We start from the raw sequence: 16,995 nt of genomic DNA on the forward strand, positions 1-16,995 counted from the left end.
GAGAACCCCAAGTTATAGTTTGATATGGCGGACGTGAGCGCCATCCCCGCGAGAAGAGTCCGTAGCCGCTCCCACGGTGGTGATGGTGCTGTTGTAGACACAATCAGCGGTCTACCTGATGTGATCCTCCAACATATCTTCACCTATATTCCAACCAAATACGCCATCAGAACTTCTCTCTTGTCAAAACGGTGGAGGCATGTATGGTGTGATACACCTTCCCTCTCCTTCAACAGCTCTATACTTAACGACGCTTGGATTAACCAAACACCAACCGGCTACACCGCTCCCAAGATGATGCACTTTCACCTCAAAAGCGACAAGAATCACGATGCTCCCCACATAGACAAGTGGCTAGAGTTAGTCACGTCCCGGCACGTTGAGAATATGGTCCTGTCTTTCTTGCTTCTCAAGTATAGTTTTCCTGACTTCTTCTACGTCAACCCTTGTCTCAAGAAACTCACCTTAAAGTACTGTGATATGTCTCCTGAGTGCTCAGTGTCTTGGACATCTCTCAAGAAACTGTCCTTGGTTAGATGTAGTGTCTCTGATGAATCTATGGCTAAGATTCTATCTGGCTGTCCCGTTCTCAAGAGCTTAACACTGAATCGCTGCCATGGACTAAGTTATCTTGATCTTAGCAGATCACTGCGTCTGAGAACTGTAGTAGTAGTAGAGCGGAGCAGTTCGGTTACGGGGCCAAAAGTTATTGAGGCACCACATATCCATTATCTCTATTTGAGATACGCTCAGTTCCCATGTACTTTAGTTGATGTCTCTTCTTTAACCGAAGCTGATGTCGACACGAATGAAGTAATAACCTACAGTGATAAGGTGATGAATATGCTAGAAAAGCTACAGCATGTTGAGAAACTTACTTTTGGAGGAAACCTTCTTCAGGTATACATACGTTTTGGCCCCATTCTTGTATATTTTCTAATCAGGACCCAATTCTAGGGGTTTGAAATATTTCTTAAAGAATTTTAGTAAAATTTTGTTTTTCCATAATTTAAAGGTCTATGAATATGCAAAAAAAACTTCAAAAATTTTAGGGTCCAAAGTCAATGTCTCTAATTGCCTTGGATAAATTGATTTCATAAACTTTTTGTCGATGGATTCATTAGTTTGCATTAGGCTTTTGTTTTCTTATAAATTTTCTGATCAATGATTCTTTGTGTTAGGTTTTATCTGTTGCCCAGCTTCGTGGTGTTCCTTTTCCAATGTTTGAGGTCAAAGCATTGACACTAAAGACAAGGATCTTTCATTATGTAAATCCTGGCATAAAAGGGGTGTTACAAAACTCGCATGATTTAAAGAAGCTAACAGTACACACAATCCATTGCAAAACCAAACCGGTATATATCTATCTTACGATAAACCTCTTTATATATATCGTTTGACGTTCTAACTATCAACGGAATCCAAAAACCCCATATGTTTTTATTTTTCTTGCTTTACAGGCAAAACAGCTTGTCTCTTCAATATGGCTCAGTTGTCCCGGAGATCAAATAATGCGGTCCGTTGGGATATTAAGGCAAAGCGCTTGACTTCACTCGTCGTACTTGTGCTTAAAAACACAAAGACATTAGAGAACATGTTCCTAGTCTTGGACAAGCAAATACCATAAGTTCAAAAAGATGATTCAAAAACTTTCTCGTTACAACAAAGTCTCCATTGCCTTGGCAAATTAGACTCATGGTGAATCATAGGGTTTGGTTCCAGATGAACATTTATTTTATGTATTGGATCAATTGTGATTATCTATCTATTCATGGCTTTTCTTTAACACTCTATCCTCTCTACTCTCTAGAGAAGAGCGTGCTACTTAACATAAATTATAGAATTAAACATAGTTATTCAACTGTATAAAATATCAAAATATTAATTTAACTAGGTGTCATCGAACATCTCTTCAAGGGACTTGAATTTGAGCCCGAGACTCTTTATCTTCGAAGTGTCAAAGTCGTAATGCAGCCTGTTTAGCATCTCAAACCTGTATTTATTGAGAGAGAAGATTATTTCATCGTATATTTGTGTTTTTCTCCACATAAAAGAGCTTACTTTTATAAGACACACCTTCTCTTTTGGGCCGAGTTATTGTCGGTAACAGCCAATAGGATGCGTGCTTTAAAAGCTGTTCTGTAAAAGAGTAAACCCTAAAGATGCCAAAAAGACTAAACCCTAAGAGAATCTCAAGTTATTGTTGAAATGGCGGAAGAGAGCGCCACCGCCGCTAGAAGAGTCCGTAGCCGCCGCTCCCACGGTGGTGATCGCCGGCTTAGAGTGAAAGGAGATACAATCAGCGGTCTACCTGATGTGATCCTTCAACATATCCTCACTTTTATTCCAACCAAATACTCCATCAGAACTTCACTCTTGTCAAAGCGATGGAGAAATGTATGGTGTGACACACCTTCCCTCTCATTCAACAGCTCTACAGTACTTAACAACGCTTGGATTAACCAAACCCCAGCTTTCTACACCGCTCCCAAGATGATGCACTTTCACCTCGAAAGCGCCAAGAAGCACGATGTTCCCCACATCGACAAGTGGCTAGAGCTCATCATGTCCCGGCGCGTGGAGAATATGTCCCTGTCTTTCTGGCTTGAAGAGTATAGTTTTCCTGATTTCTTCTACGTTAACGCCTCTCTCAAGCAACTCACCTTAAAGTACTGTGATATGTCTCCCGAATGCTCCGTGTCTTGGACATCTCTCAAGAACCTGTCCTTGGTTGAATGTGGTGTCTCTGATGAATCTATGGCTAAGATTCTATCTGGCTGTCCCGTCCTCGAGAGCTTAACATTGACTCGCTGCGATGAACTAAGCTATCTTGATCTAAGTAAATCACCGCGTTTGAGAACGTTAGCAGTAGAGCGCAACAGTTGGAATACGGGGCCAAAAGATATTGACGCACCCCATATACATTATCTCTATTTGAGATACTCTTGGTTCCCATGTACTTTAGTTGATGTCTCGTCTTTAACCGAAGCTAATGTCAACTTTTGCGTTAGCACGAACACGAAAGGAAAAGTAACATCCAGTGATAGTACTTTTCTTCAAGCCGAGGTGATGAATATGCTCGAAAAGCTACAGCATGTAGAGAAGCTTACTTTTGGAACAAACCTTCTCCAGGTATACGATGGCATATTCTCTAATGGCCTAGATCAGTTGGTTTATTAATTAGTTTGCATTAGGCCTATAAGGTTTCTGATCACTGATTCTTTATGTTAGGTTTTATCTTTTGCCGAGCGTCGTGGTGTTCCATTTCCGATGTTCAAGGTCAAATCATTGAAACTTAAGACAAGGATCTTTCAGTATGTTATTCTTGGTCTAAAAAGGGTGTTACAGAACTCACATGATTTAAAGAAGCTAACATTACACACAATCCCTTGCGACATAAAACTGGTATATATCTAACTTTTTTTTATATTATTTTGATGTTCTATCTATTATCTGAATCCAAGAACCATATATATATATATATATATATATATATATATATATATATATATATATTTAATGTTTCTACAGGAAAAGCATCTTTACGACTGTTTGGCATGCCAAGGCTTAAGTGTTCAGTTGTGTCGGAGATCAAAAGTAGCGGTCCATTGGGATGAAGTGTCAAAGCACTTGGCTATGTTCGTGGAACTTGTGCTTAAAAACACAGAGACATTAGACAAGATGTTCTTAGTATTGGACGATAGTTACCGTATGTTCAAAAAGATGATTCGAACACTTTCTCGCAACAACAAAGTCTCCATTGCCTTCTCAGAACAGACTAGTGGTGAATCATAGGGTTTAGTCTTTGACTCTTATTGAGTATTGTTACGTTGAATCACTTTTGAAGACCAACTTTTATTTACTTATTTTGGATCAATTAGGATTATACAATCCCGAGTTTTCTTTCTTGATATTATTAAAAGATCATTCTTCTTTACTTTTTGTCAACACTTTATTGTGAAGTTAAGAGGCGCAAGATGAGATAAATAGCCTTGCTCAACAAATGAGGCAATGCAGTCATCAAATATTTCATCAAGGGACTTGAACTGGAGCCCGAGACTCTTTACCTTAGAAGTGTCAAAGTCGTAATGCGGTCTATCTTCTGGGCTGAGTCGTATTCTCGGTAAAAGCCTATAGTGATGCGAGTGTTAAAAGCTGTTTTGTAAGAAAAAAAAGGTTACCCTAATAGAGAGTAAACCCTTAAAAAATTGTTAAGTTATTGTTGATATGGCGGAAGAGAGTACACCCGCCGCTAGAAGAGTCCGTAGCCGCTCCCACGGTGGTAATGACCGCCGCGCTTAAAGGGAAAGGAGATAAAATCAGCGGTCTACCTGATGTGATCCTTAAACATATCTTCGCGTATATTCCAACCAAATACGCCAACAGAACTTCTCTCTTGTCAAAACGATGGAGAAATGTATGGTGTGACACACGTTCCCTCTCCTTCAACAGCTCTATACTTAAAGACGCTTGGATTAACCAAACCCCAACTGGATACACCGCTCCCAGGATGTTGCACTTCCACCTCAAAAGCGACAAGAACCACGATGTTCCCCACATCGACAAGTGACTAGAGCTCGTCATGTCCCGGCACGTTGAGAATATGGTCCTGTCTTTCTGGCTTGACGAATATAGTTTTCCTGACTTCTTCTACGTCAATTCCTCTCTCAAGCAACTCACCTTAAAGGAACTTAAAATGTCTCCCAAATGCTCCGTGTCTTGGACATCACTCAAGAACCTGTCCTTGGTTAGATGTAGCGTCTCTGATGAATCTATGGATAATATTTTATCTGGCTGTCCCATCCTCGAGAGCTTAACATTGACTCGCTGCAATAAACTAAGCTATCTTGATCTAAGTAAATCACCGCGTTTGAGAACGTTAGCAGTAGAGCGCAGCAGTTGGAATACAGGGCCAAAACATATTGAGGCACCACATATACATTATCTCTATTTGAGGTACTCTTGGTTCCCATGTACTTTAGTTGATGTCTCGTCTTTAACCGAAGCTGATGTCAACTTTTGCGTTAGCACGAACACGAACGGAAAAGAAACATCTCTTCAAGACAAGGTGATGAATATGCTAGTAAAACTACGGCATGAAGAGAAGCTTACTTTTGGAACAAACCTTCTTCAGGTATACGTTTTGGCTCCATTCTTGCATATTCTCTAATGCTATAGGCCTATAAAGTTTCTGATCACTGATTCTTTATGTTAGGTTTTATCTTTTGCCGAGCTTCGTGGTGTTCCTTTTCCGATGTTCGAGGTCAAATCATTGAAACTTAAGACAAGGATCTTTCAGTATGTTATTCTTGGTTTAAAAAGGGTGTTACAGAACTCATGTGATTTAAAGAAGCTAACATTACACACAAACAATTGCAGCATCAAACTGGTATATATGTAACCTCTTCTTTTATATTATTTGATGTTCTAAACTATATCATCTGAATCCAAAAACTTATGTTTTTTATTTTTCCGTTGTTACAGGTAAAGCATCTTGACAACTGTTTGGCATTGCAAAGCTTCAGTCCGGCTCAGTTGTGTGAGAGATCAAAAGTAGCGGGTCATTGGGATGTACAGTCAAAGCACTTGGCTATGTTCGTGGAACTTGTGCTTCAAAACACAGAGACATTAGACAAGATGTTCTTAGTATTGGATGATCGTTACCGTAAGTTTAAAAAGATATTCGAGAACTTTCTCACAACAACAAAGTCTCCATTGCCTTTTCAGATCAGACTAGTGGTGAATCATAGGGTTTAGTCTCGAGTCTTGTTGAATATTGTTACGTTGAACCTCTTTTAAAGATCAACTTTTATTTAATTTTTTTGGATTAATTAGGATTATACAATCCTGACTTTTCTTTCTTGATATTATTAAAAGATCATTCTTCTTTACTTTTGTCAACACTTTACTGATTTATTGTGAAATTAAGAGGTGCAACATGAGATAAATAGCCTTGCTCTACAAATGAGGCAATGCAGTCATCGAACATCTCTTCAAGGGACTTGAACTTGAGCCCGAGACTCTGTTGTACCTTCGAAGTGTCAAAGTCGTAATGCGGTCTATCTAGTTTCTCAACCTGGATGTATGCAAAGAGAAGATTATTTCACCGTCTATTTGTTTTTTTTTTTTAAGTTTAAAAAGGTTTGAGAAAAGGTTACAAGATGAGTGTTAAACCTCTTGGGGATAGGGAGTGATGGGTAACTTGCGGAGAGGAAGGAAACCAGTTCCTCTAGACTGACAACGTTAGAGCTGCAAATGTATCTGCCTTGGGCTGCTTCGTGTTCGAAAACTAGGATGTGGGTCCATGCCATTGAAACTTCTCTGTTTCTAGAAAGCTAACATTACACACAATCCATTGCAAAACCAAACCAGTATATATCTATCTTACCCTAAAGCTCTTTTAATTTATACTAGATTTTGACTCGCACGCCTGTACGGGTGTATATTTTTATAAAAAATGTTGTTTTCATGTTAATATTAGAGTTAGGAAAAAAATCCGAATCAAAAAGATTGAACCGATCCCGATCTAAAAAAAATACTAAACCCGAACCGAAATTGATTAAATATCAAAATTTTGATATTTAAATAACTGAACCGAATCCGATCCAAATCGAAGTATTTCATATACCTGATTGATTCAAAATGGATATATATATATTATTTTCTTAGATTTAATGTATATAAAAACATCCAGAATATATATGGTAGTTATAAGTTAGTTTAAATAATTGAAAATATATATAAATAGTCAAATGTTAATATCTAAAATAATTAAAATATACTCAAATCACCAAAAATACTTAAAATAATTATTAATTCACTATCCGAATATTTAGATCAAACTAATTTATGTGTTAAGTTAAGGTATTCTAATATATGTTATTCAAATTTATTTGTAATATATTATTTTGTTTATATATTTTCAGAAATTTAAAGTGTATAATGAATTTAAAAATAATTTAAATGGGTTATCCGAACAAACCCGTAAAGATCTGAATCAAATCCAAAGCAAAATTTAGAAATATCCGAATGAGACTGAAATCTTTGACTCTGAAAACTCGAAACCAAATAGATCCAAACCGAACCTGAATGGGTATCCGAACGCCAACTCCTAATTCACAATCTACTTTTTTCCTATAAAAACACAACAAATATATAATTAGTAGTATTTACACGTACTATCATATAAATAATCACATATATATTATATTTTTAAAATTAATGTGAAATATAAAAATCATAATTTAAGTTGGTGTACAAAATTTGACTTTGTATTGTTTCTCTTATATATATTAAAAACATTTTTAATAATGGTTATTAGAATATATATATATATATATGCAATATTTAGAGATAAGTATAACTTGGTTCGCAAGTTTTCTGGACTCCGTAGAATTAGGATAAAGTTGAAATTCATTTTTTGTTTGGTTTTTTTAATATCGCATAAGAATTAAGAGTTTTTGGAATGTTTTCAAAATATTCTTTGTTGTTAAGATATGATTATGATTGACTATATGTTTGTATATGGGAAGTGTTTTGAAAGAGAATTTATTGAAAGTTGTTATATGGAAAGTGCGTAGAGTTAGGAAAATATATTGGAAACAGATTTGTAATTTAATTTTCGAACATTTAATTAGAAAGATCTCAGCTCCACGGTTTAGAAGAAAATATCATTGTGAATTGATATGGACCATAAACAATAGGTAAGCCCAATAATGATTAGATGGAAACGAAATTTCGGTTAGAAATAATTAGGCCTGGGCATTTTACCCGGACCCGAAGACCCGACCCGAAACCGACCCAAAAAACCCGGTCCGGGTAGGAACCGATCCGATCAAATTACCCTATCGGGTCTTGTTGTAGAGGACCCGCGGGTCTTGGACCCGACCCGGACCGAACCCGAAACCCGACGGGTACCCGAATTAATAATGTAAATTATATAAAATGAATCGAAGGAGAGTCGAAAACAGGTTATTTGTCTACAGAGTAAGGGGATTAGCCACTAGGATACAACCAATTATTGTTTTATCTCGCATAATTTAGTATATATACACATTTTAATATAATAAAAACACAAATTTTAAATAAAATTTTAAATATTTTCGGATATATAAATATTTTCAGATTTTTTTTGTATTTTTAGGTATTTTTAGGTCGAACCCGAACCGAACCCGACGAACCCGACCCAGAACCGAACCGATAAATTCTAATTACCCGAATGGGTCCAACTATATAAGACCCGACCCGACCCGGACCCGGTATGACCCGAACCGACCCGGAACCGAAAATTTGAAATTACCCTATCGGATCCTAAACTCCTAGACCCGAAAGACCCGGACCCGAAAGGACCCGGTCCGAACCCGACCCGACGACCCGAATGCCCATGCCTAGAAATAATGGAAGCAAAACGACAGGGTATGGCAGTGGCATTCATTTGTAATTTTTGTGCAACTATTAGGGCTTAAATCTATCTGTACTTCAGCTTTAATAGTTTAGATTACTTGATGTTCTAACTATCATCGAATCCAGGAACCATATGTTTTTATTCTTTTTCTGTTTTTACAGGCAGAGCATATTGACAACTGTTTGGCAATGGAAGGCATCAGTCTGGCTCAGTTGTGTCGGAGATCAAAAGATGCGGTCCATTGGGATGTAGAGTCAACGCATATTTGGCTTTGTTCGTGGAACTTGTGCTTAAAAACACAACGACATTGAAGAAGATGTTCTTAGTATTGGACAACCAATTCCATATGTTCAAAAAGATGATTCAAAAACTTTATCGTTACAACAAAGTCTCCATTGCCTTGGCAAATTAGACGTGTGGTGAACCATATAGGGTTTAGTCTCTTGAAAAATATTTTTAGTTACAACGAACCTCGTTTGAACATTCAAGATAAAACTTTTATTTATGTTTTTGGATCAATTATGATTATTTATGCATGGCTGTTCTTTCATATAAGATCCTTCTTCTTTACCTTTGTCTACACTTTTATTGATTTATTCTTTACTGTGATGTGACACAGGCCCTGTTCGTTTGCTGGTCGCTAGCGTCAGCGACCAACTTCAGCGACCAAACGTTGTTTGTTTACTGGTCGCGGGTTGAGCGACCGATCGCAGCGACCAAACACTAGCGACCAGCGATTAAAAATATTGGACGCTAGAAATATTGGACATTAAGTCGCAGTCGCTGGTCGCTGACTCTGGTCGCTGACGCTAGCGACCAGCAAACAAACAGGACCTACATGTTTCTTGAGTCAAAAAGAGTCAAGAGGAAAACAACACGAGATAAATAGCCTTGCTCAACAAATGAGGCAATGAAGTGAAAGAACATCTCTTCAAAAGACTTGAACTTGAGCCCGAGACTCTCTATCTTCGAAGTGTCAAAGACGTAATGCAGCCTGTTTAGCTTCTCAACCCCGTATGTATTGAAAGAGCTTATTTTATAAGGTACACCTTCTCTTTTGGGCCGAGTAATTGTCGGTAACAGCCAATAGGATGCGTGCTTTAGAAGCTATTTTGTAGAAAAGGTAAACCCTAAAGCTGCCAAAAAATAGTAAACCCTAAGAGAATCGCAAGTTATTGTTGAAATGAAGGAAGAGAGAGCCACCGCCTCTAGAAGAGTCCGTAGCCGGCGATCCCACGGTGGTGATCGCCGGCTTAAAGTAAAAGGAGAAACAATCAGCGGTCTACCTGATGTGATCCTCCAACATATCCTCACCTATATTCCAACCAAATACGCAATCAGAACTTTGCTCTTGTCAAAACGATGGAGGAATGTATGGTGTGACACACCTTCCCTCTCCTTCAACTGCTCTGAACTTAACGACGCTTGGATTAACCAAACCCCAACCGGCTACACCGCTCCCAAGATGATGCACTTTCACCTCAAAAGCGCCAAGAAGCACGATGTTCCCCACATAGACAAGTGGCTAGAGTTCGTCATGTCCCGGCGCGTGGAGAATATGTCCCTGTCTTTCTGGCTTGCAGAGTATAATATTCCTGAGTTCTTCTACGTTAGCTCCTCTCTCAAGCAACTCACCTTAAAGTTCTGTGGTATGTCTCCCAAATGCTCAGTGTCTTGGACATCTCTCAAGAACCTTTCCTTGACTAGATGTAGTGTCTCTGATGAATCTATGGCTAAGATTCTATCTGGTTGTCCCGTTCTCGAGAGCTTAACATTGAATAATTGCCATGAACTAATTTATCTTGATCTAAGCAGATCACTGCGTCTGAGAACATTAGTAGTAGAGGAGAGCAGCAGTTCGGTTGCGGGGCGAAAAGATATTGAGGCACCACATATACATTATCTCTATTTGAGATCACACACTCAGCTCCCATGTACTTTAGTTGATGTCTCGTCTTTAACCGAAGCTAATGTCAACATTTGCACGAATGTACTACCCTACAAAGTGGGTTCTCTTCAACCCACGGTGATGAATATGCTAGAAAAGCTACAGCATGTTGAGAAACTTACTTTTGGAGGAAACCTTCTTCAGGTATATGCTTTGGCCCAATTCTTGTATATTTTCTAATCAGGAACAGATCGTAGGGGTTTGAAATATTTCTTAAAAATTTCAGTTACAGAAAAAAAAAATCTTCATGATTTAAGGGTCTATGTCTATGCAAAAACCCTCAAAAAGTTTGTGGATTCATTAGTTTCCAATAGGCTTTGTTTTTTCTTATAAAGTTTCTGATCAATGATTCTTTGTGTTAGGTTTTATCTGTTGCCCAGCATCGTGGTGTTCCTTTTCCAATGTTCAAGGTCAAAGCTTTGACACTTGAGACAAGGATCTTTCGTTATGTTATCCCTGGCATAAAAATGTTGTTACAAAACTCGCATGATTTAAAGAAGCTAACAGTACACACAATTCATTGCGACATCGAACTGGTATATATCTATCTTACCCATAAACCTCTTTTAATTTAATATTATTTTGATGTTCTAACTATCATCTGAACCCAAGAACCATATGTTTTTTTTTCTTGTTTTACAGGCAAAGCGTCTTGACCACATCTTGTCATCAGGCTTCAATAAGGCGCTGTTGTGTCTGAGATCAGAAGATGCTGTCCATTGGAATGTCAAGTCAAAGCACCTGCTTTTGTTCGTCGAACTTGTGCTTAAAAACACAAAAACATTAGACAAGATGTTCTTAGTATTGGACCATCGTTACCGTATGTTTAGAAAGATTATTCGAACACTTTCTCGCAACGAAAAATCTCCATTGTCGTCTCAGAACAGACTAGTGGTGAATCATAGGGTTTAGTCTTTGACTCTTAAAGTTTATTGTTACGTTGAATTTTTTAAAGTTCAACTTTTATTTATTTATTTTGGATCAATTAGGATTATACAATCCTGACTTTTCTTTCTCGATATTAATTATTATAATTCTTCTTTACCTTTGTCAACACTTTACTGGTTTATTGTGAAGTTAAGAGGAACAACATGAGATAAATAGCCTTTCTCTGCAAATGAGGCAATGCAGTCATCGAACATCTCTTCAAGAGACTTGAACTTGAGTCCGAGACTCTTTATCTTCGAAGTGTCAAAGTCGTAACGCAGCCTGTTTAGCTTCTCAAACCTGAATGTACTAAAAGAGAAGATTATTTCACCGTCTTAGTTGGTTGCTTTCTTGTCCAGGATAAAAAGGTTACAAGATCAATGTCAAACCTCTTAGGGATAGGGAGCGATGGGTAACGTGCGGAGAGGAAGGACACCAGTTCCTCTAGACTAACAACGTTAGAGCTGCAAATGTATCTGCCTTGGGCTGCTTCGTGCTCAAAAACGAGTATGTGGGTTCTTGCCACATCATCGATATGAACATACCCCATTTGTCCATGCCATTAAAATTTCTCTGTTTCTCCTGTTGTGCTATGTAACAAGTTACAAGCATTTTGCAACAGAGGACAAAGGAGCTATTTTGATGATGTTATCTACCTTTCAGCAATCCAAGGACATCAGATGCTGTAGAGCACAGATCAGGAGGTAAGGCTGGGTCCAACGAGGAAAGATGGTAGAACAGTGACGAGGTCAATACCTTTTTCTTCACAGAATTTCCATGCAGCTTGCTCGGCTAATGTCTTTGATAATGCATACCAGACCTAATATGATTAAGATATTGTGATTTCGGCTCTTTGTTTGTATAGATGGCTATTCAAACCTGAAAACGCTTGCAGAGTTCAACAGAGGTCCAAACTGATTCGTCAAGAGGGATATTGGGATCAAAATCATCTCTGATCCTGACTGCTGAGGAAGAAGAGGTGAAGACCACACGCTTCAAGGACTGATTCTTCCCGCATGATCTCAGTACATTCAGTGTGCCCTCTATACCTGGTTTCAAAATCTCCTCCTACCAGATCACAAGAAAGTGTTAAAAAAAGAAATTCTATAAAATGAATACACAAAGATTAGGTAGTGGGATCATGCCTCAGGATTAGAGGTAGGTTTGAGAACAGGAGAAGCAGCATGGAAAACTCCTTGGCATCCCATTATAGCGTTATCAAAACTTCCATCTTCCACTAAATCTGCCTTCACCAACCTTAGTCTCTCCTTTGCCCCTTCCAACTTCCAAAGGTGGCGCGTGTTTCTTCTCATTTCCTGCCACAACAGGGAAACTAACTGAGTCTCACTTCGGCTTACCTTTAAAGCAATGACAGGCAACCGAAACAAAGCAAGATGGATAGAGAAACCTGGATCTCTGACTGTTCCGATCACTTCATATCCCTCAAGGAGAAGCCTCTTCACAAGCCAAGAAGCTAAGAAGCCTGAAGCTCCAGTCACACAAACTTTTCCTTTTGGTTGATCCATTCTCTGGTTGGTAACGATGGAATCACACCCGAATTGTTATATAGCATGTGCATCCATGCGTGTTAGCTATATGATGCTTAAGGTAAGTACAGATTAGGTAGGTCATTTAACTCATGTGGGTGTGCCTATTCATCACCTAAAGCTGCTTTTACTACGATTGTTCAACCACCACAATGGCCTGGGTGCTATATTCTCCATGTTCACGATTGTTAAGACAGCTAAAGAGACCATGATTAAGGAAAATTCAACGTTGGACTCAAGAAACAATCCAGAGATTCATATTCTTCACAATACAGAATATAGAAACAGCAACACTTATGATTGTTGACACTTTCACAGTCTTCAAGTAGTCAAAACTTTCTCACTATGATATAAGCCAGGTAGCAATTTACAAAATATACAAAACAGAGAAAGGTACAGCGACTTTCCGTACAAAATATGATGGAATAGTAATGAATCACCTGAGCACACAGTATGTTTGGTTACAATGTTGAAGATATTTTTAGTACCACGCTCCATGCTTGTATTCCATTTGGGTTGCTCAACATCTGAAGCTGGAAATGGGAGCTTCCACCATCTCAACCAACAGATGGAGAAGACGAACTTCTTCTAAACATGCTGCACATCCAACTCTCTCCCCCCCCCAAGTATGTTAATACAAGGAACAAAAAATGGTCTCCAGCTTCAGAGGAGAAAAATGGTGAAACCATCCAGGTCAGCACAAGAAAAGTTACAAAGTAAACCGTTTACGGATGGAGAATTGACTCAGTAGAGGAACATTCTGGTTGCTAGAGCTCTGCCAGATCAAACCAAAAAAAAAAAAAAATAGTACTACTAGTATCATTTCCAGTGCAGTATCTACACAGGGGAAAAGCAAAAATGAATATAGATGTAGGCATACCGGCGTGTTACAGTGATACATTCTATATCTAGGACCCCAACAGGGTGTATTCTGCGAGAATCACTGCCTCCTGAAACGACTGGAACATGAGATATTTCATGCTTGTTCATGATTGTTTGGGCAGCGAGAAGATCCATATCAGGTGTCACAGTCCACGGCACTTTACATCTTCCTCCGCTCATTGAACATATTTCACTAACAAAAATCTCCTAAACCAAAGCAGTGGTTCAATTGTCTGATCAGGTTACCGCAAGAGAGATACTGTATTCAGATGTTGAAGCAAGAACAGAGTATTTTAATTCATACCTTGGGTGCTTTGCTTCCTTCTTTTCTTGATTTGCTGTATTCCAGAATGTCTGAAAGTGTAAGTAGACCGAGAAAAAGATTGTCAGGATCAACAATCAGCGCACAGGATTGTTTCTCTATCAGCATACGAGTTATTGCTTCTTCCAGAGAAGTGGTCATCATAACTGTGGCAAATCTTGTTCGCATGGCTTCTGAAACGAAGATACTCCTTTGCAGCTCCTCAGTTTGGATGCTTGAATCATCTATGCAAAGAGAACTTTCAACTTCACAAAGGTTATTCGTTGACGATCCATCATCTGATGACGCCAGAGACTGTACAGCTTCTTGGCTGTTTCTTATCCTAGTTTCTTTTGTCTCTCTTGTTTCTTGTCTCTTTGATTGTCCAGATGTAATCCATGAAGACATGCCTACAGCTCCCAGAAGGGGTAACACTATACGATAGTCCTGTGTAAGTTCAAACAGCAATAGTACCGATGTAAGAGGAACTTGACAAACCCCCGCAAGTGTAGCAGCCATTCCAACCTGTAAAACAATCAGACGAACGGAATCATTAGCTATGAAGCCAAGGCAAGTTAAAAACCAAGAGACTCCGAAAGAACATTGACCACGTAAGAACAGTACCAGACCATAAGCTTGTGGAGATGCCACTTCGAGGATAGAGAGATGGATTCCAGGATTCTGAGCCAAGGCAATGCCAATAAACTTCCCATAGGCCATCCCTGCTGCCCCACCGATAAACAGAGAAGGCGCATAGTATCCACCCACCAGTCCAGAAGCTCGACACAACGCGGTTGCAGCAATCTTGACAGCTACCAGCTGAAGCAAAAGATCAGCCGAAAGGCCCTTCACAAAAGGACGAGATTCCAACAAAATATCCACGTTCTCAAAACCCCAGTACAAGACTTCAGGGTATACCAAAGCTATGATACCAACAGTTAAGCCACCCATTACAGGAAATACAGATTTCGGTATCCCAGCGTCCTTGTTAAGACTGTCAACAGCAGTTGTCATGGAAGATGTGCATCGAGATAACGCCAACGAGACCAAACCACACAGAGCGCCCAATAAAAGATAGAGTGGAAGTTCTGCAAAATCAGTGAAACAGTTTTCTCATTCTGTCGTTGCTTAAAAGGAGAAGGATGGGGATGGATGTACAATACCTCCAGGAGAGCGGAAGTCATAGTCAGGAACCTTAAACGCAGGTTCAGATCCGAGTCCGATTTCAGACACAACAGAAGCAATAACAGCACTAAGAATAACCATTGAGGTAGAGTTTGGAAGTGATGTAGATGAATCACTTGATGAAGGCCACAAAACGGATTCAACTGCAAAGAAGCATCCAGCAACAGCTGCATTGAACCCTGTAAACATGAAAGTATTATATAAGAGAACCATCTTTTTCTCTGCTTATCAAAGTCAATTCTCAGCTCCTAACTCAAAATTCATGAAACAAACCAGAAGAGATTCCAGAAGCTGAGCCAGCGGCAACAAGCGAGAGCCCAGTCCGAGGACTCTTATTAAACACAGAGTTCACTCCTCTCGCTATCGACGCTCCAATCTCAACGCTAGGACCTTCAGGACCCAGCGAGTTCCCCGTTCCGAGCGTCACACACGCGGCAACAGCCTTAAGGAAGGGACGCAGCACCGCCTTCACAGCGGAGGTATCATCAGAATCCTCCTCAGCAGCAGATTCACGAAGCTGGTTAAGGACGCTGACCAACAAACCTCCGAGAGTCGGGACGAGGATGACGCGCAACCATACGGAGCCGATCGGCGCGTCTCTAAGCCACGAAGCTCCGCGATCGGGTATCCCGTCCCACGAGAAGTCACGTAGCGAGTGGACGCAGTTGTTGAAGAGAACCACGCTTATTCCGGTGAGTACTCCGACGAGACAGGCCGACGCTATCGCGAGCTCCTGCGACGGAGGCTGATCGTCGTCCTGATCAGTCTTCCGCTTCGCCGCCGGAGAACGCGGGAAAATTCTGCCGGCGGTAGCGACGGAACGGAATGAATACGGAGAAGGGAGGAGATCGAAGCGAAAAGGAGCGTTGGTTTCGCGATTCGGAGAGAATCTCCGGGAAGGGAAGTGAGATCGGAGAGCAGCACAGAGTAGAGGCGTGGCTGCTGCCATGAACGGCCTGCAGCTTCCGAGTGGTGACGTGTGTTTTATCCATTAACTGATAATTGGATCTTAACGGATCATAAATCTGACGTGGCTCAGCCTCCTCCATACTCCTCCAGACAAGTCAGCTTATTAGTTCCGGTTCACATCACTGTTCAAAACTTTGGTTTAATCGAAATTTACCGTGATCCAGTGGTTGTGAAGAAGACTGGGCCCAAATAGCATAGACATTTGGGCCTACACTTATCTATCTTATTAAAATAGGAACATTACAACTTTTTCTAGGTGGATTTTTAAAGATGGACCTCATATATTTAAATTAAATGTTTAATTCTTTATATATAATATGTACTATACTCTAACTTTGCATTAATGTATTTCCTTAAATACAGTTCTTCTTTTTATCCATATTCCATATATGATTTTTACATTTATTACATGTCGATTTAAATAAGATATATACAAAGAATACTAAAAATATTAATCGTTCTATAATTACCCTATACAATTCATTTTAAATTGATCAGTATACTTTCATTGGCCATATTAATTTTATTAGTACGAATAACATTAGGTAGATAAGTCATAGACACATACATAAAGATATGACTATTTCTTATAACTATGTTGGGCCTAATNTACTTTCTAAAACAAATAACACATAGCTTCATATATTGTATAGAATATAGTAATATTGTATAGTATTATATTTATACAGTAATACTAAAAACAAACCAAACTGAAATATAATATATATCAAAAATGCTTTGAACCATTACACACAAAATATATTAGACTTCAGAGATCAAATTCATTTTGAAATTACGTAATAATTATTTAAAAAAAAAAAATTCAAAAAAA

The 16,995-nt window shown here is 39.1% G+C and overlaps 4 protein-coding genes and 2 pseudogenes across 5 annotated transcripts; 4 read left to right on the forward strand and 2 right to left on the reverse strand.

The window, feature by feature from the left end:
- The first annotated feature begins 24 nt into the window (after positions 1-24).
- LOC108838920 (putative F-box/LRR-repeat protein At3g18150) lies at positions 25-1,759 on the forward strand. Its single transcript, XM_018611782.2, has 3 exons — positions 25-900; positions 1,182-1,355; positions 1,461-1,759. Exons 1-3 carry the CDS (start codon positions 25-27, stop codon positions 1,545-1,547), a joined length of 1,137 nt encoding a protein of 378 aa, XP_018467284.2. The 3' UTR covers positions 1,548-1,759.
- A 411-nt stretch (positions 1,760-2,170) lies between these two features.
- Positions 2,171-3,891, forward strand: LOC108838919 (putative F-box/LRR-repeat protein At3g18150). Its single transcript, XM_056995738.1, has 3 exons — positions 2,171-3,132; positions 3,232-3,405; positions 3,532-3,891. The coding sequence occupies exons 1-3, from the start codon at positions 2,209-2,211 to the stop codon at positions 3,793-3,795; spliced, it is 1,362 nt and encodes a 453-aa protein (XP_056851718.1). The 5' UTR covers positions 2,171-2,208; the 3' UTR covers positions 3,796-3,891.
- Positions 3,892-4,285: 394 nt separating this feature from the next.
- LOC108839584 (putative F-box/LRR-repeat protein At3g18150) lies at positions 4,286-5,750 on the forward strand (annotated as a pseudogene).
- A 3,837-nt stretch (positions 5,751-9,587) lies between these two features.
- LOC108839585 (putative F-box/LRR-repeat protein At3g18150) lies at positions 9,588-11,373 on the forward strand. The gene is made up of 3 exons (XM_018612335.2): positions 9,588-10,496; positions 10,715-10,888; positions 10,995-11,373. Exons 1-3 carry the CDS (start codon positions 9,588-9,590, stop codon positions 11,262-11,264), a joined length of 1,353 nt encoding a protein of 450 aa, XP_018467837.1. The 3' UTR covers positions 11,265-11,373.
- Positions 10,983-12,997, reverse strand: LOC130508277 (tetraketide alpha-pyrone reductase 1-like; annotated as a pseudogene).
- A 149-nt stretch (positions 12,998-13,146) lies between these two features.
- LOC108818584 (chloride channel protein CLC-e) lies at positions 13,147-16,188 on the reverse strand. 2 transcript variants are annotated; one of them, XM_018591536.2, is made up of 6 exons: positions 15,468-16,188; positions 15,173-15,373; positions 14,634-15,097; positions 14,013-14,534; positions 13,707-13,912; positions 13,147-13,601 (listed from the first exon to the last, which is right to left on the reverse strand). In XM_018591536.2, exons 1-6 carry the CDS (start codon positions 16,141-16,143, stop codon positions 13,571-13,573), a joined length of 2,100 nt encoding a protein of 699 aa, XP_018447038.1. In that variant the 5' UTR covers positions 16,144-16,188; the 3' UTR covers positions 13,147-13,570. The 2 variants fall into 2 exon arrangements, with proteins under 2 accessions (XP_018447038.1, XP_018447037.1); XM_018591535.2 differs by having other exon boundaries at positions 13,707-13,915; positions 15,468-16,187.
- Between the last annotated feature and the right edge of the window lie 807 nt (positions 16,189-16,995).

Source organism: Raphanus sativus, chromosome 2, assembly GCF_000801105.2.
Source record: "Raphanus sativus cultivar WK10039 chromosome 2, ASM80110v3, whole genome shotgun sequence".
Taxonomy (NCBI): domain Eukaryota; kingdom Viridiplantae; phylum Streptophyta; class Magnoliopsida; order Brassicales; family Brassicaceae; genus Raphanus; species Raphanus sativus.

Bases quoted from the DNA above. Each gene is read 5' to 3' on its own strand.
- LOC108838919 (XM_056995738.1), top strand. From the start codon at position 2,209: ATGGCGGAAGAGAGCGCCACCGCCGCTAGAAGAGTCCGTAGCCGCCGC. The intron at 3,133-3,231 runs GTATACGATGGC...TCTTTATGTTAG, and splicing joins TTGGAACAAACCTTCTCCAG to GTTTTATCTTTTGCCGAGCG. The intron at 3,406-3,531 runs GTATATATCTAA...ATGTTTCTACAG, and splicing joins TCCCTTGCGACATAAAACTG to GAAAAGCATCTTTACGACTG.
- LOC108818584 (XM_018591535.2), bottom strand. From the start codon at position 16,143: ATGGCAGCAGCCACGCCTCTACTCTGTGCTGCTCTCCGATCTCACTTC. The intron at 15,374-15,467 runs GTTTGTTTCATG...TCATGTTTACAG, and splicing joins AGCTTCTGGAATCTCTTCTG to GGTTCAATGCAGCTGTTGCT. The intron at 13,602-13,706 runs GTATGCCTACAT...TTGATCTGGCAG, and splicing joins TGTATCACTGTAACACGCCG to AGCTCTAGCAACCAGAATGT.
- LOC108839585 (XM_018612335.2), top strand. From the start codon at position 9,588: ATGAAGGAAGAGAGAGCCACCGCCTCTAGAAGAGTCCGTAGCCGGCGA. The intron at 10,497-10,714 runs GTATATGCTTTG...TCTTTGTGTTAG, and splicing joins TTGGAGGAAACCTTCTTCAG to GTTTTATCTGTTGCCCAGCA. The intron at 10,889-10,994 runs GTATATATCTAT...CTTGTTTTACAG, and splicing joins TTCATTGCGACATCGAACTG to GCAAAGCGTCTTGACCACAT.
- LOC108838920 (XM_018611782.2), top strand. From the start codon at position 25: ATGGCGGACGTGAGCGCCATCCCCGCGAGAAGAGTCCGTAGCCGCTCC. The intron at 901-1,181 runs GTATACATACGT...TCTTTGTGTTAG, and splicing joins TTGGAGGAAACCTTCTTCAG to GTTTTATCTGTTGCCCAGCT. The intron at 1,356-1,460 runs GTATATATCTAT...CTTGCTTTACAG, and splicing joins TCCATTGCAAAACCAAACCG to GCAAAACAGCTTGTCTCTTC.